The sequence below is a fragment of the Acomys russatus genome, chromosome 7 (assembly GCF_903995435.1).
Source record: "Acomys russatus chromosome 7, mAcoRus1.1, whole genome shotgun sequence".
Classification (NCBI taxonomy): domain Eukaryota; kingdom Metazoa; phylum Chordata; class Mammalia; order Rodentia; family Muridae; genus Acomys; species Acomys russatus.
In genome coordinates, this window is record NC_067143.1 from 68,370,325 (window position 1) to 68,392,324 (window position 22,000).

The 22,000-nt window shown below is 47.1% G+C and overlaps 1 protein-coding gene across 1 annotated transcript in view; it reads left to right on the top strand.

Annotated features, from left to right (window-relative positions):
• Nucleotides 1–22,000, top strand: part of Vps35l (VPS35 endosomal protein sorting factor like) — a 105,740-nt gene that overhangs the window by 42,340 nt on the left and 41,400 nt on the right. The window contains exons 15-23 of the mRNA XM_051149295.1: nucleotides 4,050–4,096; nucleotides 5,602–5,713; nucleotides 6,572–6,688; nucleotides 7,278–7,331; nucleotides 10,140–10,220; nucleotides 13,244–13,306; nucleotides 14,117–14,202; nucleotides 18,105–18,185; nucleotides 19,135–19,198. Coding sequence (XP_051005252.1) covers nucleotides 4,050–4,096; nucleotides 5,602–5,713; nucleotides 6,572–6,688; nucleotides 7,278–7,331; nucleotides 10,140–10,220; nucleotides 13,244–13,306; nucleotides 14,117–14,202; nucleotides 18,105–18,185; nucleotides 19,135–19,198 — 705 coding nt within the window. The remainder of the gene's footprint in view (nucleotides 1–4,049; nucleotides 4,097–5,601; nucleotides 5,714–6,571; nucleotides 6,689–7,277; nucleotides 7,332–10,139; nucleotides 10,221–13,243; nucleotides 13,307–14,116; nucleotides 14,203–18,104; nucleotides 18,186–19,134; nucleotides 19,199–22,000) is intronic.

A 22,000-nucleotide genomic window follows, 5' to 3' on the forward strand; every position in this document is an offset into this window, starting at 1 on the left:
ACACAAAGGCTGGCCCTGCAAGGTGCACAGTAGGTCTGCTGTGCCTTCCATGCATCTCAGTCTTGGCGTCTGTAAAGCAGACCTAGTGAACCTTCTTCTAAGGGCTGTGGTTTGGGGACTATGATGTAAGTGGCATCTGTTGTTGTGGGTGGTCCTGGCAGGCCTTGTGGAAGTAAATGGAAACCTGAGCTCAATTGAAGACCAGGGCGCTAGCAGGGTGGGGACCCAAGCTAATAGGTAGGCTACATGCATGGTAAGGGCCCAGCATTGTTTGAAGAGAGATGTGACCTGAAGTGGCAGGGTTAGACCGGGTCCAGCTGCAAAGGTGGCTGAGGGCAGGGAGCCCTGAAGGAGTTTGGAAAGGAAAATGGTTTGTGGAGAACAGTGTTCTGAGGAATGGCAGATGGCAGAGTGCACCAGGTCAGGTCAGGGAAGGGAGAACTGTTGGTCACTATGCAAAGACAGGAGGAAGGATGGATACGTGTTCTAGTCAACGTGCAGAATTGTTAGAGAAAATTTAGAAAAGTTGAAAGGAAAGTAGTAACCCAAAATCCTGCCATCTATAGATTGTCAATGTTCTAGCTCGGGTCTGTTCCCATCCTATCTAGTGTATATGTACACACACACACACACACACACACACACACACACACACACACACACACACACACACACACACACACACATCCTCTGTCTCTCTTTCTCGTGTGTGTGTGTGTGTGTGTGATCTCTTTTCTTATTTGAGTCACTTTCATGCTTTATTTCTGAAGCCTTTCCCTTTCTTAGCCTTGTAGTACAAGCTTCTCCGCCCCCACCTCTGCTACCCAGTGAACTCCCAGGGAACTCTGTGGCCATCAGTCATGGCTGGAGGTGTGTGGAAGGCTATGTGACCTTGTGAAGTAGGGAGCTGAGTCACAGGCCAAGTGAAGTCTTTGAGCCTGTGACACAGCCACTTCTTTGTTGAGGCACACCCTGTGCCACATCTGTGGGGGTCTCTGTGCTTGAATGACCCAAATTCTTCTGTATGTTGTTACCCACCTTCATTTTAGAGTTGAGGCAGCATGGCCTTAGATATCACACCACTAAAAGGAGTCCATCTAAGTGGCACTAACTCTGAAAACAACACGTGTTTTTCTACTTCTTCCTTCTGGGTGTCTCCTGTTAACCACTGCCCTTGAGGTGGGACTTAAGGGCCTGATAGACTGACACAGGGTCTGTTTATCCCAGTATGCTTACTGGAAATTACTCCTTAAATATTTTGAAACCGAGGGCAGGCAGGATGACCCACACCTGTTATCCCAGTTGTTGGGAGGTTGAGGCAGGAGGGCCACCTCAAGTTTGAGGACAGCCAGGGCTACATAGTGAATATGAGGTTGAGGCCATCCTAGGCTACATAACAAGACCTTATTTTAAAAATGGAAAGGTACGAAACCAGTGAGATGGGCTCAGTGGGTAAAGATACTTGCCACACAAGCCTGGTGTGGTTTGAGCCTTTACTTGATGAGCCGTGCTGCCAGCAATCTATCCATATTTCTGGAGACAGAGTCTTTCACTGAACTTGAAGTTCGTTGGTTAGGCTGGGCTGGCCGGCCAGTGAGCTTCAGGGTTCCCTCAGCCTCCAGTTCTGAGGTGCAAACCATCTTGCCTGGCTTTGTCTTGGGTTTCAAGGATCCTATCTCAGGTCTTTGTCATGCTTGTGAAGCAGGCCCTTCACTGGCTGAGCATCTCTCCAGCCTGAAAAAGATATTTTAGAAAAACTGATTCTTTTTCCTGTAGATAGGCATTTTCCCAGGTTCATCTTTGCAGAAACGTTAAGTGAGTTAGGCGTGGTGGCCCAACACTTGAGAGGCTGAATCAGGAAGGGTAAGGATTGTAGGGCACCCTGGGGTACAAAGCAAGTTTCAGTTCAGTTCAGCTGTGCTATATAGCAAGACTCTGTCCGAAAACCGAAAAATGGCCAGTGTGTGTGTGTGTGTACACTTGTGTGCATGTGTGCATATGGGAGAATGGCACTCAGAAAAACATGAGCTCCTGCCTGTCATCCTTCCTGCCTCTCCCCTGTGCCCCAGACACTGGTCATTATGTTGAGATTGCTCCTTCAGTAGCATAGCAGTGTTTTTGTGCTGTGCAGTATCACAGTTGTATAGAATTTCCTTTTTCCAGCTTTTTGAGATGATTTGGTGTTTGCCATCAAGAGCGGCTTTTCAAGTAGCTCTGTATCTTGAGTGGGTCCAGAAGCCATGTGGCAGCATCTTAGCAGCAGTGGGGATGCTTCTGGCCGTGAAAAACGACAGTTGACAAGCCTGGCTGACAAATACAGTTCAGTATGTCCTTAAGTAGCAAGGCATTCTGGGCCAGGCAACCTCCATCTGTCCTTCTGTTCTGCAGCCCCCTGCTAGGAGCGAGGTGTCTGCAGCCACTCCAACCCTTACATCATAGTTTGATTTTTTTTTTTTTTCTTCCTCAAAATCCTCAGAAGACTTCCCAACTTGTCTCAGCAGCTAGAAGTGGATCTCGTGTCCAAGGAAAGGCAAAGAGAGGCAGCAGTGTTGTGCTTAGATATTTGTTAGATAACTCAGGCCCCAGCAAGGGAGCACAGACTGGGAGACCTGAGCAACAGACCTCTACTGCCTCAGTTTTGGAGGCTTGGACGCCAAGGTCAGGGTGCCAGTGGAGCTGGTCTCTGGTGAGGTCTCCCTCCTCCATATGCAGATGGCTGCATCCTCGTTGTATCCTGCCCTCCCTGCTCTCTCTGCCTTCCTTCATAAGGATGGGGCCCCACCCTGAGGACCTCAGTTAACCTTAGTACTTCCTCAAAGGCCCACTGTCTGCATAGTGTCTCACTGGACTGTAGGGTTTCTACAGGTACATTTTAGGGGTGGGAGCACATGATTTAGTCCATTACAGGATCCAATTTGATGTGGGAAAGGGCCCAGAATTTGAAAAGGGGAGCCCAAAAATGCACTGACAATTACTTTGGCTTCAGGGTCAGATTTAGATACAGACCTCATTTCTACTCCTTCTGAGGAAGCAACTGCCTTGTCTTGTGTAGCCTATGTGTGCAGGGGGTCTGATGTGTTCCCGGCCTTCAGTCCCATAACAGTGTCAGAAGGGAGGCGAGTTATTCTAATACCTGAGGCTCAGTGAGTGTCCGTGTCAAGTGCTCAGCGTCTAGACGGCTGGCATTAGCCCTTCTGTCGTAGGCTTGACCTTGTCTGTAACTATACAAAACTGTTCCCAAACCACTGTCCTGAAGGGTGCCTCATGCATTGATTTTCCAAAACAAAACAAAAAACCCGTGAGCTCTTTTTTTTTTTTGAAGATACGTCATTGTCTTAAGATAGCGCCAAAGCCATTAGTAGTGCACAGGAGTAAACGGTTCTCCTTCCCGGGGAAGGACACATGACAAGGAACACTGTCTCTGGTGCAGGCCCACTTGGGGTCATGCTGGCCCTGGTTGCTGGCTGTGTGACCTTGGCTAAAGTCTGTTGCTGAGCCATGGCTCAGTTTCTCATCTGTGAAATGAGGGGGGGCAGTAAAGCCCCTGAGTGGGAGAGATAAGAACACGAGAGCAAGCTCTTCTTCTGTGACTGGTGGGCACTGAGCTGTGGCCTGGCGTTTGCTGAGCAAGCCATGGGCCCTTTGACAAACGCGTCAGAGTGTCATAGAAACTTATTGATCATGTCTAGGAGCCAGAGATGCGTCCTTCTTTAGTGACCCTGTGGGGTGGGATGCTGGCCCATGTCCTTTGTGAGTGTGGGGAGGCACATCTCAGCAGAGTCGGTTTCTCACCAAAGTCTTGCCATCGGTCGCTGGTGAGGCTGGGCTGACCCTGGCCAGGCCTGATGCCCGCCCCAGCTCTTCATCCATCTCTTTGGATGCCTTTAAAATGACTTGTTTTACTTTCTTATTCTTCCCATTCTTGCCATGCACAGAGGAGTATGGGAATTTGTATTATTGGCTATTGTTTAGAGTTTGACACTTTGAAAATCTCTTAGAGATGTTGCTTTGTAGCCTCCAAGCTGATGCTGTTCCTCTTACACTTCTAGGCTTTGCTGACGGAGATGATGGAAAGATGTAAGAAACTAGGCAACAAGTAAGTACTTTGAAGACTCATAAGGCATGTGCTTGAAATTGGAGTCAGTGGCTCATGTGTGTGTGTGTCTGTATGCATGTGTGTGCGTGTGCGTGTATGTCTGTGTGTATGTGTGTGTGCATGTGTGTGTGCATGTGTGTGTGTGTATATCTGTGTGTCTGAGTGCATGTACAGAGTGTTAGGTATCTTTCTCTATAGCTCTTCCACCTTAATTTTTGAGATGGGGGTATGGGGGGGCCTCATGAACTGGAGTTGATTCAGTTAGACTGGGGCAGCAAGCCCTAGGTACCTCCTGTCTCTTCCTTCCCTGCAAGGGGTTACAGATGAGCACCACCACACCCAGGTCTTTATATGGGTGCTGGAGATTTTGTTTTGTTTTGTTTTAGTTTTAGTTTTAGTTTTTTGAGACAGGATTTTTCTGTGTGTAGCCGTGGCTGTCCTGGAATCACTCTGTAGATCAGGTTAGCCTAAAACTCCCAAGTGCCTCTGCCTCCCAAGTGCTGGGATTCAAAGGGTGTGCTACCATTGCCTGGCTTGGTGCTGAAGATTCGAACCTAGGTCCTCGTTGGTGCAGGAAGCACTTTGCAAATGGAATTATGCCCTCAGCCATCACCTGCTTCTATTTTATTTTCCTTCTTTTTTTTTTAGCCTCCACCCCTAATATGGTTTAGGGCCAGCAGAGAGCCTGGTTAGACTGTGTGGAGATTCAGAACAGTGGGTTGGAATTGCCTGGTCTTAGACCTCAGCTCCATGCTAACTTAGCTTTGTGATCTTAGGCCACTTACCTGACTGCCCTGTGCCTCAGTCTTCCCCATCTGCAAAACGGAGGTGATAATAATAGGCTTTTCTTTATGGGGCTGTGGTAAGTGGTAGGGCCAGGATGCACTTGCCTTTCCTGCCTCCTGGGTATGTGAGATTCCCTTTTGCTACTCTCTTGGTGACAGATACGTATACATCCTTGAGAGGGTTTGTTCTGTCTCAAGTACCTAAAGTTTAAGGTCTCTTTCATTGGAAATTCCTTGTATAAAAGACACATATTTGTAGCAAGGACCCATGCTGTTATTGAGTACTCAGGTTTGTCAGTGCGCCAGCCTGTTGAAGGCTCACTGCTACTTAAGTGGGCTGGACAGTAGCTGATTCTCTTGTCCACCCACCTAGTTATTCAAGCATTGTCAAGTTCCAAATATGCACAAGTTCCGCCTCAGGGGACACCCTTCACTATGTCTGCCGCGTTGATTGTTTTTTCTTTCTAATTGTCTCATTAAAAGCTGCCAGTCATCCTTCTTGGCAGCGTACATCCTAGCATTAAACGTGGCTTGCAAGCCAGGCACAGTGACACTTGCCTGTAATCCCAGAATTTGAGGTGTGGAGGATTGTATGTTTACTGCCAGCTTAGGCTACACAGAAAGACTTGCTCTCAACGTACAAACAAAAATCAAATACAGACATAATAAAAGACTTGTACCCAAGGAAGCTGTGAGTGACGTGGCATCTGTGTCTTGCAGTGCTTTGCTTTTGAACTCCGTGATGTCAGCTTTCAGGGCTGGGTTCATTGCCACCAGGTCCATGGACTTCATTGGCATGATTAAGGAGTGCAACGAGTCTGGCTTCCCCAAGGTAAGCTCTGACTTACTGTGTGATGGGAGAAGAGGCAGAGGCTGGAGTCAGGAGTGGGGCCAGTACATGCCTAGAGGAGACAGGTGAAGGCTCTGTTTCCAAAGGATGTGATGGAAGGTGGCTGAGATCGGCATCGTTAATACTGTGTGACTGCTGTGCATCAAGCCTTGAATGCAGATCTGCGAGTGGACTTGCCATGTTTAGGGAAGACTTTGGTCTTTCCTGAGGTCGTCCAGTCAGTAAAGTACTTGTTGGACAAGCATGAGAACCTGAATTTGATGCCCATGTAAAAAGCCCTGAATGGTTTCATGTGCTTGTAATCCTGGGGCTGGGGAGGTGGAAACAGACAGATCCCTGAGGATCCCTGGCCAGCTAGTCAACCTAATTGATTCCCAGGTCCCAGTAAGAGACTTTGTCTTAAAAACCAAAGTGGGCAGCTCCTGAGGAACAACACTCAAGTTTGTTCTCTGGCCTCCTCACACACACATAACCATATATACAAATGCACACATTTCCCCCTCCCCTCCACATTAGTGACAACACCGTCCAGAAGTGTATATGACCTTCCAATCAGACCACTACTGTAAGCTAGCTCACTTTGGGTCATGCTGGAAGCCGAGCTCAGGCTCTCACACACGCCAAGTGCTGAGCGCATGCTCAATCCTGAGATGCTTCAGTCGCCATAACCAGCTCTGAGTTTCTCAGAGTTGTTTGGGTAGATCTGTAAAACTTGAGAGCGGAGTCTTAGGAAGATTTCCCTGGAGACAGATGAAACCCTGCAGCCTCTTCTTTCTCTGTTTAAGCCTCATTGTTTTGACTTAAAATCTCCAGTGATGTAATCGTTTCCTGCTTTGTTAGCATCTCCTTTTTCGTTCACTGGGGTTAAACTTGGCCTTGGCTGACCCTCCTGAGAGTGACGGCCTTCAGATTCTCAATGAAGCTTGGAAAGTCATCACCAAGTTGAGGAACCCTCAGGTGAGTGGCCATTTAGACCTAAGATCCACGGTTTTTATAGAAGTTGCTCAATATACACTTAATTTTTAAAATGTGCATGGGTGTTTTGCCTGCATATATGTCTGTGCACCACCTGTGCATTGACCATGGAGGCCATTAGAGGACATTGGGCCCCCTGGAACTGAAGTTATGCATGGTGGTAAGCCATCTAATGGGTGCTGGGTGCTGGGAACCAAACCTAAGCTCTCTGCAAGAGCAACAAGTGTTCTTAACTGCTGAGCCACCTCTCTAGCTCCATATCTTTTGTTTTTAAAAGAAGTGAACTTTAAGTGCCGGGCGTGGTGGTGCACGCCTTTAATCCCAGCACTCAGGAGGCAGAGACAGGCGGATTGCTGTGAGTTCGAGGCCAGTCTGGTCAAAAAGCGAATCCAGGACAGCCAAGGCTACACAGAGAAACCCTGTCTGGGGAAAAGAAACAAAAAAACAAAAAAGAAGTGAGCTTTAGTCATGTGTAGTTCTTTCTTGTCCTTGAGGGTTTGTCTATGAGATTGTGGAGACTGTTAAGCAGTGTTCCACTCACCTTAAAGCTATTTTTACTCTTTCTTCGTAGGACTACATTAATTGTGCTGAGGTTTGGGTAGAGTATACCTGCAGGCATTTCACGGTACGTATGACTTTAGGGTTGTTTTCCAAAGGGTTTTGGGCTTTAATAGTTACCATAGCAACAGAGTTTGGACACTTAGGAATGTTGCCGTGGTATTTGAGATGGGTCCTCATGTGTTGTTCAGATGGGTCTCAATGGCCTGGGCTCAAGGAGTAGCTGGAGTTGTAGGCACATGCCGCTAAGCCCAGGTCTTAAGAGTCAGGGTGTGAGGAGCGTTAGCATGTGTTGTCAGCCATTGTGGCCCATACTGGCGCATCAGTCTGGCCAGTGCTGCCTCGGGTGGAGCTAAACTGTGGCCCCTCAGGTACTGAGAATCTAAAATACTTTGTAAATTTTCATGAGAGTCTAGTAGGCAGTGTTTTCCTTATTTGATATTATTTATTAATATTAATTATTATTTTATCTGTTTTATTTAATGTTGTTTAGCATTTTCAAACATTCAGAGCCTGCACTCACAAGAAAATACAGATATGTCTTCTTTTGAGTGCAGGCAAAACCATAGTTTGGGGAATATTGGGCACAACAAAGAATAAGGACTTTAGAAGCATGTAGAGGTGGGTTCTTCTTACCAAAGTTAACTTGTTTTAAAACATTTGTAAAATATTTTGGTGTGTGCATGTGCGTACTCTCAAGCACATGTGGAGGTCAGAGGCCAGCACCAGGTGCCTATCACTTACTACCTCTTCATCCCCTAGAGCCAGCTCTCTTTTGTAGAGGTTTATTTCCCGTGTGCGTGTGTGTGCGTGCGTGTGTGTGTGCGCGCGCGCGTGCGTGTGCGTGTGTGCGCGCGTGTGCGTGCGTGCGTGTGTGTGTGTGTGTGCGCGTGTGTGCGCGCGCGTGTGTGTGTGTGTGCGTGTGTGTGCACATGTGTGTGTGTGCGTGTGTGTGTGCGTGTGCGTTTGTGTGATAGAGAGAGACAGACACAGAGAGACAGAACATGCGTGCATGTATGTATCTGCCTGGGGAAGCCAGAGGTTTCAGAGTCAGGTCCCTTCAGCTGTAGGCCTTTGTGAGCTATCTGATGTGGATATTTGTTTTCAGACTCTGGTTCTCCTGATAGAATAACAGGTGCTCCTAACTGCTGAGCCATTTCTCTACCCATCTGTCTTTTTTTATTATTATTATTATTATTATTATTATTATTATTATTATTATTATTATTGTCATCTTCATCGTCATCGTCGTCGTCATCGTCGTCGTCGTTGTCATCATCATCACCACCACCACCACCACCACCACTACTACTGGGAAGTGGGAGGGTTGAGACAATAAATTTTGTGGAGTAGGCTGGTGGCTGGCAGTTCTCCTGCCTCTGCTTACTCTGTCCCTAGCTCTCTCTCCAGGGTTCTGGAGTCACATAGGTGCACAGAGCTACTCCTGGCTTTTTATGTGGGTGCTAGGCTGGAGTCACCATAGGTGCACAGAGCTACTCCTGGCTTTTTATGTGAGTGCTAGGGATCCAGAGTCAGGTCCTCATGTTTAAGCACCAAGTTTTTTGCAAGTTAGTGCAGGGTTATGGTTTGGACATTTGCACCCGCCCTGCCCTGTGTGAGTGCTGGAACCTGTTTCCTGCTGTGTCACTATTAAGAAGTGGAGCCATAGGCATCTGCCTGTATAAGTCACACCCTTTCTTGTTAACCATCCCAAGGATGCCAGTGTAATTTTCAAAAGGTGGACCATGCCATGAGAGTGGAGCTCCTCTGCATGGGATTAGTGTTCGGTCTAGATAGATGTTTTAAGTTGATAATGATGAGATATGATAGATATTGATTTACATTCAGAATTTTAGACTCACCAAGATAGGAAAGATGTTTTCTTCAAGGCTGCCAAATACAAATAGCCAAAACACTATGAATGTAACATTTATATAATTTCTGATTGTTTCATGGTTCTTCTTGCTGTAGATAGTTTATTGTATATATGTGTAATAATACAAATATATATGTAAAACAAAATTTTGGAAAAAAGGAAGTTAAAAGAAAAAAAAAACAACAAAATCCCAAAAGAGTCCGTTGGCCCCTTCCGTCATCAGAGGGCCCTGTGAGAAGGAGCTGTCTGTGAAGGACAGGCTGTCTCCAGACTCTGAGTCTGCTGCTGCCCTGATCTGAGACTCCCCAGCCTCTAGGACCACAAATAGGAACCCCCTGCCATCTTTAAACTGCCTGGCCTACGGTATTCTGTTCTAGCATGAGGAGCCACAGCCAGGTTCCTATAATTGCACACTGAAATTTGAATCTCATAAATTTTGCTGTCATGAAATACTATCTCTTTCTGAGTTGAATGTGGAACTAGTGTCCACTTGCTGACTGTGTAACAGTAGGCTGGATGTGGGCTGTGCATGGCTGACCCCTGCCATAGATGGCTAAAGTGAGCAGTTAGGGGAGATGGCTTGTAAGGGATGAGTCTGTGCCCTTCCCACAGTGCCTCACTGCTTGCTTTCTAGGTGCTGGGGTTGGAACCTGGGCCACGTAGGCAGAAAGTTGTGTGTTCAATACTAACGTAGAGTAACGTCGCCATCTTAGGGTGAGAGTAGACCAAAGCCACGTGCACGATTTCTTTCCTTATATTTATTCTTTCGGAACGTTTGAAACCTTTTCCTGGAAGGTGTGTTTTGTTTGTTTGTTTGCCTGGTTTTGGTCCTTTGTGAACCCAGGGCCTTACACATGCTGAGCAGGTGTGCACTAAGCTATCCACCCAGCTGTGCATCGTGGATGTATTAGTGCTCCCCGCAGGAACACAGCCTGCCTATTATTACACTGACCAGTGGTCCCAGCCTGACAATAGACTTGGTTTGTGTTCCCTGTATAGAAACGGGAAGTTAACACTGTTCTGGCTGATGTCATCAAGCACATGACTCCGGATCGAGCGTTTGAGGACTCCTACCCCCAGGTAACAGGTTTGCACTTGCCACTGAGGGGAATCTGGTTCTGTTGGTGAAGTACTCATGCTGTACTGGCCAAAGGACACCTGTGTTTAATCTTGGCTCTGTCACAAACTAGCCTCAGGCCTCATTTTTGTCCCCTGAAGAATGGGCATAATGTTAGCCCTATCCTCAGGGACATATACATATGTCTGTCTGTCTGTCTGTCTGTGGGGGAGTGTACATGTGTGCAGCCACAGCACACATGTGCAGGTCATGCCTGTGGGGGAGTGTACATGTGTGCAGCCACAGCACACGTGTGCAGGTCATGCCTGTGGGGGAGTGTACATGTGTGCAGCCACAGCACACGTGTGCAGGTCATGCCTGTGGGGGAGTGTACATGTGTGCAGCCACAGCACACGTGTGCAGGTCATGCCTGTGGGGGAGTGTACATGTGTGCAGCCACAGCACACGTGTGCAGGTCATGCCGGTGGGGGAGTGTACATGTGTGCAGCCACAGCACACGTGTGCAGGTCATGCCTGTGGGGGAGTGTACATGTGTGCAGCCACAGCACACGTGTGCAGGTCATGCCTGTGGGGGAGTGTACATGTGTGCAGCCACAGCACACGTGTGCAGGTCAAAGGACACTTTGTGGAAGTCAGTCTCTGCCCCACCCTGTGGGTCCTGGGGAATCAGACCTGGGTTGTCAGGCCTGTCAAGCTTGTTTACTTACTGAGCCCTCTCCATGGCTAGCATTTTTTTTTATTTTTTATTTTAATGTGTGCCAGAAAATAAGGACACCATCAAACACTCACGGGTGTGAATGAGCTAGCACAGCTGAGCTTTCTTGGGCTTCTGGTCTGAACATCCAAACAAGCTGGGGGAGAGCTAAGGAGCTGCCTGAGTCAGGCCCTTGATAATGACCTGAATTCGAATCCCCAGCACCTATGGACAAAGCTCTCCCAGCTGTGCCGTCCAGGAGACCAAGAGTTTAATACCAGGACCTTTGAGAGACACCTGTTCAAACCAAAGCAGAAACACTGGTCAGACTAGTAAAATTTGTTGAATTTGGGTAAAGAATGTGCAGGAGCTCTAAGTGTAATATTTTCAAATTTTCTGTAAATTTGAATCATTACAAAACAATTTTTAAAACATGCATGCTGTGTTTATAAATTCCATTATTATGAGTGGTTGGGGAGGGAAGACAGATGTTAGTTTTCATAGCATCACCTGAGGAATGAGTGGTGTGGGGCAGTGTCTTCTGTTGGCTGCATTGTCATAATGAAAGGTTACTGAAGAGAAACCCCATCTATAAAACCATAACATACATGTAGCTACACATAAGTGTTTAAAAATGTTTTGTTTTGTTTTGTTTTCCAGGGAGGGGACGAGAGAGGGAGGGTGGGACTGGGAAGAGATGAGGGAAGGGGCTATGATTGGGATGTAAAGTGGATAAACTTTTTTTCCCCCCAAGACAGGGTTTCTTTGTGTAATAGCCCTGGATCTCCTGGAACTCTCTTTGTAGACCAGGCTGGCCTGGAATTCACAGAGATCCACCTGCCTCTGCCTCCCTAGTGCAATGCCTGCCTAAGTGAATAATTTTAAAAAATAAAAAAAAATTTTTTTGGTTTTGTTTTTCCAAGACAGAGTTTCTCTGTGCAGCCTTGGCTGTCCTGGACTCGCTTTGTAGACCAGGCTGACCTCGAACTCACAGCGATCCACCTGCCTCTGCCTCCTGAATGCTAGGATTAAAAGTGTGTGCCACCACGCCCAGCCATAAATTTAAATTTAAAAATGTTTTTATCCCAAAGGGATTAGTTGCTTTGTGTTAGAGTATTCTAATATGTTATAATGCCCTGGAACATTGCTCGGCATAAAATTTTTGTTTGGTTATTGTATGGAGATGAGGTCTCTGATACTTGGCTGGGCTGGCCTTGAACCCTCCCTCCAGTGCCCTGATGATCGGGGCCTACAGGTGCCTGCCTGCCACCTTATTGTGACTCCTGAGCCTATTTTAGTCTTTCCCTCAACTGACCTGGCCAGCTGCTTCCTTAAGAAGTGAGCTCGTACGCTCCCACTTCTGTGCTTGTACGCCCTGAGAGATGACATGGCAGCAGTTCCTACTATGAGCAAGGTGTTTGTCCACAGGTGCTCTGGAGAGCACACAGAGTCCAGGAACTACGTTTTGTTTAGAAGCATCTCTCTGGCTCTCTCAGACCAAGCCTTTTGATCAAGACTCTGTATACTTCAGGGTGACGGCAGTCACGATACTCTGGGCATTTCTGAGGTTTGGCCTATTCTTTGGATCAGTAGCCCTTGAGCCCACTGGTAAACTCCATCATCTTCCTCTCACTGAAATAATAAAGAGATGCAGGACCTTGATGGGCAATAATAGGTGATGGCAGTCCGTGGCTCATACCCACTGTAGTCTATCACCTGTTTGTGTAAATAAAGTTTTATTGTCACACAGACACTCACCTGTTCCCATGCTGGATCTGGTTGTTTTCATGCCTCAGTAGTACCTTGAGTAGTCACTCGAGACTGTGGACCTAGGTTGGTTGTGATCAGCTGGACTAGCAACAGAGGCTGAGATCCGGGGATGTCGCTCAGCTGGTAGAGTGCTTGCCTAGTGTGCACAAAGCCCCGGATTAGGTCCTCCAGACCCGCATCAAACAGGCACAGTGGCACGCACCCATAATCTCAGCGTTGGGATTAGAAGTTCCAAGTTATCCCTGGCAACATTCTGTGCTCAAGCCATGCTGGGCTGCCTTTTATTTTGAAAGTAAGTAGAGAGCATTGCAGAACAAGCTCTTCCTGAGCACATGGGGAGTCCTACTTACCATCGTGGGCACTGCTCTGCAGCAGGGCTGAGGCCAAGCCAGTCCCCAGGACTCCTGGCGGAAGAAGGGCCCAACCTGGCCTGTTTCCTTCCTTGCATAGTCCAGGCTAACTCCGTTGTTATTGTAGGGGGGAGTGATGAAGGAGGGCTGCCATTTTTAAAAACACACAGGTTTTCTTAAACAAGTTGTGCTCTTTTGCTCTGTTTCACAGCTTCAGTCAATAATTAAGAAAGTCATCGCCCACTTCCACGATTTCTCAGTTCTTTTCTCAGTGGTAAGTAGCGTCTCGTAATGACCTCTGGAGATGGGTATCCTCCGTTGCAGTGATGTTTTTACGGTACCCAGGCCAGGAGCACTCGGTTCCTTTTGTAAAACAGGCCCCATCAGCTGAACAAGCAAGTATGCGCCAGTGACCTAAGCGCCATAAGGAAATACAGACTGAAAGACAAATGCTGATTCTGTCTAGCTCCTCGGGTGCACACCTCACACACTGCAGGCTGAGCACCTCGTGTCCAAATGCTCAGGGCAAGAAGTGCTTCCTACTTGATGTTTTGTTCTTAGATTTGGGCCTGTGCATATGTGTGTAACGAGTACCGTGAGCTAGGACTCAAATCTAAACATAGAATTCACTTGTGTTCCATATGCACCGTTACCCCATGCTCGAGTTTCATACTGTATAACAATTCTGTACAAGGGACTAAGGATACAGCTCGCATGCAGCACTTGCCCAACACGCTCTGTGCCCACACTGCCAAACAATGCAACCACAGTCTCAAGAAGAATGTCATGATATAAAAATTGGGGCATCATGTTGGCACCAAAAATTACAGAATTGGAAATATTTTATAGTTTAGATTTTGGATGAAGGGTGTTTAATCTGTAATCATTAACACACACACACACACACACACACACACACACGAAAAAGAAAGAAAAAGGACTCTAAGCCAGGTCCCTCAGGGGACTCCTGAACGTTCCTTCTGCTTTTTTGACACCCACCACCAAAAAAAAAAAAATGGCCCACAAAGTCTTCCTTTCTAGTTATTTGTGTCAATTATACCTCAAGTGCTTCCTTTCTTCCCAGGAGAAGTTTCTCCCATTCCTGGACATGTTCCAGAAAGAGAGTGTCCGGGTGGAGGTCTGCAAGTGCATCATGGGAGCCTTTATCAAGTGAGTACAAGACCCCACAACTGGCAGCCATGATTGCTAGCATCTTGTGAAGTGTTGGTGGTTCATGCACTCTGAAGCCTAGTGATGCCACATGCATACCTCATCCCTAAAACACCACAAGCAGGTGGAATGCCAGGCATGATGGCTAATTCCTATAATCCCATTGCCAGAAGGCTGAGGCAGGAGGATGGTTGTGTGTGTGTGTGTGTGTGTGTGTGTGTGTGTGTGTGTGTGTGTGTGTGTTTCCATGGGGAGTAAGGCAGAAGACTTTGAAGTCTCTGTTTCAGTTCCTGCCTTGAGTTCCGTTCATGACAGACTGTAAATTGTAAGCTGAAATGAACCCCTTCCCCACAAGAATTGCTTTTCACTTATTGGGGGATAAAAAAAAAAAAGGTTGGTAGTTAAGAGTACTTCTTGCTTTTGCACTGGACCAGGGCTCGGTTTCCAGCACCCGCATATGGCTCAAACCACTCCTATCCCCAGGCCCAGGGGATCCGATGCTCTCTTGTGAATTCTGTAGGCATCAGGCATGTACATGGTGCACATAGATGCATGCAGGCAAAACACCCATACACATAGAATAAATCTTAACATTTTTTATGTGTGTGTGTGTCCCTGAGTGTATGTTATATGTACCACATGTATGCATGAGCCCATGGGGGTCAGAAGAGGGCATCAAATCCCCTGGAACTAGAATTATAGGTGTTCTGTGAGGCACCATGTGGGTGCTGGGAATTAAGCCCTGTGATAATTTTTTAAATATCAGGCATCATGATGAAAGTTAGTAATTAATGCTTAAGGAAACAAAAGAAGGTCTGGAGAGATGGCCCAGCAGGTGAAGGAGCTTGCCACCAGGTCTGATGACCTGAGTTCAGTCCCCAGAACTCACATGATGGAAGGAGAGAACCAGCTCCACTGTATGCCATGGAACAACCGCCCCTCCCCCAATAAATAAATGTTAAGAAAACAGAAGGCTAAGTATGTGACACAATGCTGGCCACCAGTTTCACGCTGTCAGCATGGTTTTGGGAGGAGTCTTTGCATTAGGGTTGCTGCTTGCTTGCTTGTTTTGCATCAGTCAGGGTCCTAAATAACCATGACTACCCTGGCACTTGCTGTGTGGCCCAGGGTAGCCTTGAACTTTGCAGTAATGTTCTGTCTTAGCCACCCGGAGTACTGGGGTTGCAGCAGTGTGCCACTGCATGCATTTTGAAAGATGCATGGACTGTTTGCAGAGCAGCGCTTACAGGATGGAAACAGGCATGTGCAGAAGGGACGGGTGCCAAAAAAGCTTCTGTCTTCAGTGCTGGCTATATAAGGGACTGCTTCATGCTTGTTTTCTAACGTAATTCCTGTCATTTTCTTAAGCCCATGTTTCTTTTGTTTTTTTAATATTTATTTATTATGTATACAGATCTCATTATAGATGGTTATGAGCCAACATGTGGTTGCTGGGAATTGAACTCATGACCTTTAGAAAAGCAGTCAGTACTCTTAACCTCTGAGCCATCTCTCCAACCTAAACCTAAGCCCATGTTTCTTTCTTAAAACTGCCTACTAGTAGTGTTCCATGTAATCATGTAGAGGCAATGCGCAGCCATGTCTGACTTTTTACGTGGGTACTAGGGATTTGAACTCTGGTCTTCATGCTTACACAGCAAGCACTCTTACCTGCTAAGCCGTCTCTCCAGCACTTGATATTTAATTTAGTTTTTTAATTTTTTTAAATTCTAAGTAGTGTTCTAGATAGATCATTATCCAAACAGAGATGCATTAAATGCCTGTCAAATAGTGGAGAATGTTACAGGCAAGTATCATACACACACACACACACACACACACACACACACACACACACACACACACACAATGTTAAAATTGGGAAATCTTAGTTGTGATTGGTGGTGCACACCTTTAATCCCAGCACTCAGGGAGGCAGAGGCAAGTAGATTGCTGTGAGTTTGAGACCAGCCTGGGCTACAAAGTGAGTCCAGGAGAGCCAAGGCTTCACAGAGAAACCCTGTCTTGAAAAACAGAAGGGGGAAGGAAAAAAAAAAAAAAGAACTGGGAAGTCTATAGCCCTGCAAGATTGTTTAGGCCCTAGAATTTGAAATCAGCCTGGTCAATGTAACCAGATTCTATCTCAAAATGTTCAAGAATAAAGCCCCCTCTACCTCCTAAGAGAGGATGCCAAAAGAAAAGAGTTAATAAATTCAGGTAGTCATGTGGGTGAGATAAAGAAAATGAAACGAGAGAGTGTGTGGTGTACAAAGGTGGGAGAGGTGAGACGGTAGTGACAGTCTGGGCAAAAATGGAAACCTGTTCTTACAGTTAGACGCTGAGTTTTGATTATAGCAGACGACATTAGCTCATTCGGTTCATCTGTGACCTCACATTGGCTCTCTTAGGCTAAGGTCACATTGTAAAATGAAAATTGCTCCAAATACTAAGCACATAAATAAAGTTGAGTTTGGAAAATTGAATTTGATATTACTCCAAAATATTTTAAGAGTTTATCTTTTTTTCATTTTAAAAAGGTTTCTAATCACATTTATTTCTCTATATGTGCATGTGTATGTGAGTGCAAGAATGCAGGTGTGTGTGTATTACCTGTAGGCCTGGCTAGCAATCAATCAAGACACAGACATTTGTTATATTTTAAAATAGCCTTAGTTAACCTGGGGCAGGGCAGATATCAGTCCTCTCTACTACTTCGCATAGTGGGGCCTCACGCATGGGATCCCTGCCTCAGTCCCATGCCATCTGCTTCTAATCACTTCTATCTCAGGCTACCTCCCATCCATAATCCCATATACTTGCTCATGTTCTTCATCTGGGCTGGATTCTCCATCCACGCCAGCCATGTGCTTCTCCTCCAGCTAACCCATGGCGGCCTTCTCTCTTCACTTCAGGTCTCTCTCCTCTCTCCTCTTGGCGGGTGTTCTTCTTTTCTTCTTGGCAGAATTCCTCTCTCTCCTAGCCCCCACCTATCTCCTGCCCTGCCCAGGTGGGATGGCTTTTTATTAAGACAGCAAGCAGTAATTAGCATCAAAATACATCAGACCATCCCCCAACATGTGTGTGCATGCCTATGTGTATGCACATGCGTGTGTGTGAGTGTGTGTGTGTGTGCACATGCGTGTGCGCTTGCATAGCCGCAGTGCAAGTGTGGAAGCAAGAGTTGATTTTCTCGTCCCACCACATCGGTTGTCAGGTGCAGTGGCGAGAATCTTTGCCCACTGAGCCGCCCTGGCCCTCTTTCTTACCTTTCTAGATTAATTCCTGGGCTGGTGAGGTAGCTCATGGGGTAGGGCACTCATTGTGCAAGCCTGGCAACCTGAGTTCAGTACCCAGAACCCACACAAAAGTGGAAGGAAAACTGACTCCAGACCTGTCCTCTGGCCTCACATGCCTGCTGCGGCATGCCTGCACCCACCCACACAAATACACACAATAATGATAAATAACATAATTTAAATGAATTTTTCCTAAGGATTAATATTGACTGCTTTGTTTTTAGTGTACTTGGAGTATACGTGAAGATTAATTTTGAGAGTTTGTTCTGCTGTGCCATGTTTTGCTTGGCACTTGACTTTTGCAGAGGCCATGGGCAGCTGTAGAAGGTGTTAACTGCAGTAAAAGGACAGGCTTTGCCTTTGCCAGACACAGGCAATGGCTCACTGTGATTTTGCAAGCAGGAGCAGTCAAATGAGCAGTCAAATCACTGTGTGATTTACAGAGGAGCTGAGAGCAAATCCAGATGAGCGTGCTCCACGGATGCACTGCCTGTGTGCAGTGCCAGAAGAGCATGTGGGGTCCTCAAGACACGTGCAGCTGAGAACCCAGCCCACCGTGCAGGGCCACGGACAGAGCTTTTATAGTTGTCTCTTACTGTCTCCTAGGCACCAGCAGGAGCCAACCAAGGACCCTGTCATCCTGAATGCCCTTTTGCACATCTGCAAGACCATGCACGACTCTGTGAAGTAAGCTGCTCCTAACCCTGAACTGCAGTGTGACTGGAGTATACTAGGGGGTGACATGTGCAGGCAGCTGCTGCAAATAGCTCAATCTCGTCTAGAGTCCTGGAAACTGGGGCTGGAAAGGAGTGCACAGAATCAGAGCGCTGAGGCTCTCGCAGTGGACCTGGGTTTGATTCTCAGGACCCGAATGTTGGCTCACAATTGACAATTGCCTGTAATTCCAGTGCCAGGGGACAGCCTCTTCTGACCTCTGCAGGCTCCTCCATGCACATGCGCACACGAACTTATACATATTCACACTCGTATACGTTAGAAAAAAAATGAAAGAAGATACTTTCCTACAAGGAGTTGCAGGGATGGTTCGATTGGTAATGTACCTGTTGTGCAAACAAGAGGAGTTCAGATCCCAGGCACCCATATAACAGTCCGATCTGTACCTCAGCAGTAGGGAGGCAGAGGCAGGCTGATCCGCCAAGCCAGCCTACCTATCAGAATTGAGACGCTCCAGGTTCAGTGAGACCCTGCCCCAAAATAGGTGGGTACAATTGACAGAAACAATAGCTCTGTGTGTGTGTGTGTGTGTGTGTGTGTGTGTGTGTGTGTGTGTGTATCCAGAGATTGATGTACAGTGTGTCTGTCCATTGTGGCGAGGGTCGGAGCCTGACGGCCAGTTGTGGGTGTTCACTAGAAAGGCCTGAATTCCAAAGAGGCGAAAGTTGCCTTCTCATGTGCTGTTGATGAACACGCCGCAGGAACAGCATCTTTAGGGAGGAGACATATGTTCCCTTGGCTAACACTTCTATTCAAAGATAGGCAGGCAGCCTGCTGGGAGTCTCTGCATGCAGAAATGGCACAGGAGCCTCACTGGTTACACTGCCTGCCTCTGGTACTTTTCTCGTCCGACAGCCACATTTGGTGCCTCGTGTTAATTATGCACAATTATTGATTCTAGCGCTCTCACTCTTGAGGATGAGAAAAGGATGCTGGCCCATTTGATCAATGGATTTATAAAAATGGTAAGTTTGTGGGAAAGAAGTTTCAGTTCTCTTGGAAACATGATGTAATGCTTATCCCTCTGCTGAGAGTGGCTCACGTCGTATTCCCCAGTGCTTTTCATTTTTACTGAGATAAGATGGAATTAGAAATTTCTTCCATTTGCCAAGACTCCCTTGGGGGCAGAGAGAGCCAGGATAAGCTGACTGTGGGAACAGGCAAGGGGGAGGGGTGGGACAGAGATTCATTGGCTCATTGGACAAAATGTAGGTGAAAGCTCCTGAGGAAGTGGCTAGACATGGGGTCTCCTCTGCCACCAGGACCTCCCAGCTGTGTCATCTTTGGTCCCACCCTCTTTCCCATTACCCTGTCATGAACTGGCTTACCTCTGACCCCATGGCCTAGCAAGATAGGCTCCCACAGCTTCTGGCTGGAGCTTTTTGGATTAACTTGTGAATTAGTTACACGTCTCATTTCTGTTATCAAATACCTAAGGAAAGTGACACAGGCAAGGAAGGGCTTGTGTTGGCTTACAGTTTGAGAGGACAGTCTGTCAAGGTGGCGACAGTGGTGGAGATGTCACCAAAGTAGGAACTTGAGGCCACACATTTCTTTGTGTCCATAGTCAGGCAGAGAGGGGTGAGGGTGTGTGTGTGTGCTTAGCACAATTTTTCCTTTTTATGTAGTCTGAGCCCCCAACCCAAGGAATGTAGGTGCCACCTACATTTAGGGTGGAGGATCTTTTTATCTTTATTTTCCCAGTCAAGGTATCCTTGATAAACGTCCCAGAGGTCTGTTTCCTTGGTGATTCTAAGCTCAGTAAAGCAGGAGGCCCAGGTTCGGTTCCAGCATATGTGGCAGCTCCTAACTGTCTCTGATGCCCGTTCCAGGAGAGTCTGTCCTCTGTAGACACCTGAACTCAGTAAAGCTGACACTAATTAACCATCACAACTTGCAAGGCCTGAGAGACTCCTGCTGACCCAAATCATGAAGACTAAGAGTGGAGAGGAAGAAGCTGTTAAGTGCATTGTCAGGGGGCAAAACCTGTCCCTGGGCAGGGAGCCACACATACACCCATGCCCGTTATATTCATCTACTGCAGCGTGTAAATGTTTAACTGAAGCATGGTGGTGTAGAATAGCTGCTTTTTTGGGGTTTTAATTTATTTTTTATTATTTATTTACTTATTTTTGGTTTTTCGAGACAGGATTTCTCTAGGTAGCCCTGGCTGTCCTGGACTCACTTTGTAGACCAGGCTGGCCTTGAACTCACAGCGATCCGCCTGTCTCTCCCTCCCTGAGTGCTGGGATTGCAGACGTGTGCCACCATACCCAGTTTATTTTCAATTTCTTATTTGATGACTTTATATATACAAATACTGTGTTTTGATCATGTCACTCCATTGCCTTCTCTCATCCCCCAGCTCCCGGGACCCTTTCCCTACAAGTCTGTCTCTTACTTTCATGGCTTTTTAATTTTAATTTTCTGTGACCCATCAAGTTTCATTAGTGTTAGTTGCATATGCATGGGCGTGAGATTATTTACTGGAACATGGGCACGCATCCATGAAAGCTGACTCTCCATCCCTCAGCAGCCATCATCTGCTTTCTCTACTTTGTGCGTGTACGGGTTGGCTGCATATCCAGGCTTCTCCAGGAGTGTCCGAGATGGCCTTGCTTGCCTTCCCGGGCTGTTGCTGGGTGACTCCAGCTCTCCACGTACCCTCTTCCTGTCCACTCGTGTCACCTAGTAGTTTTGGTTCTTATGTCTCAAATGATGCTCTCCTTCACGAAGGTACTCGAAGCTCAAGGCTTTGGATTCACAGTGACCCTCAGCTGTACGCTGCTTAGTTCTGTTGGTCAAAGTGAAGGGTCACACAGGGTCATCTGTGAGGGGGAGGAGGTGAAGAGACCCCAGCTCCCGATGGGCGGGCCAAAGGAAACCTCACAGTGGGAAGGGTTGCTTCAGTCATTCATGGAAGCATCCTGCCATTTGCTGTCCTGACCCATTCTGGGTGTTACTGAGGTCTTACTGTGTGGCCCAGGTTGTCCTTGAACTTCTGGACCGAGGCGGTCTTCCTGCCTCTGCAGCTAGTATTATAGCTTCACATCACACACCTGGCGTGGGATCCTCTATTTTAATAAAACAGCAGAATCCAAACTGACTGAGGTAAAAACATTGAGGAAACGGTGACCCTTCAACAGCAGGGTGAGGCCGCCCACTGATTCTGTGGGTGCCATCCATTTTGATGAAAATTCACAGTCAGCTTTGTGTTCCCAGGTAGAAAATGGGTCTGGGGACTTTACTGAGTGGCCCTCTTCATCTTTGGCTTGCACAGCATGCTGACCAGGGCCAATTTATCTTTTTCTGCCTTTGTCTGAAGGTCAGTAAGTCATGGGGAGTAAGGCGTGAGCCTCCCGCCTACTGTGGGAACAGCAGAGTGCCGTACACACTGATCTGAGGAGCAGCAAACCCTGCCCCACTGTCCAGCTTCTCACAAAGCCAAGGAAACGGGTGCCAAGGGGTTCTGGGGGAGAAACTTCCTTTGTGGCCCTGGCAGCCACTAGGCGCTGCTGAGGTCAGGTCCCCATCAGGAAACAGGAAGGTGTGGCCTGTGTTAGGGAAGCCCCTGTGACAAATGGCCCCCAAGGACCTAATTTATGTTCTGTGAAAAGGCAACAGCTGACAAACAAAATTCCATGACTTCCTTTCCTTCCAAATTTGGAAAGTTCTATTTTTGCCCTGCTTCTGTCTCGTGCCTTTGGACTTCCTGTCCTTGTCTCAGAGCTGGGCTGTTCAAACAGTATTTCAGTTCTGCTTGGGCT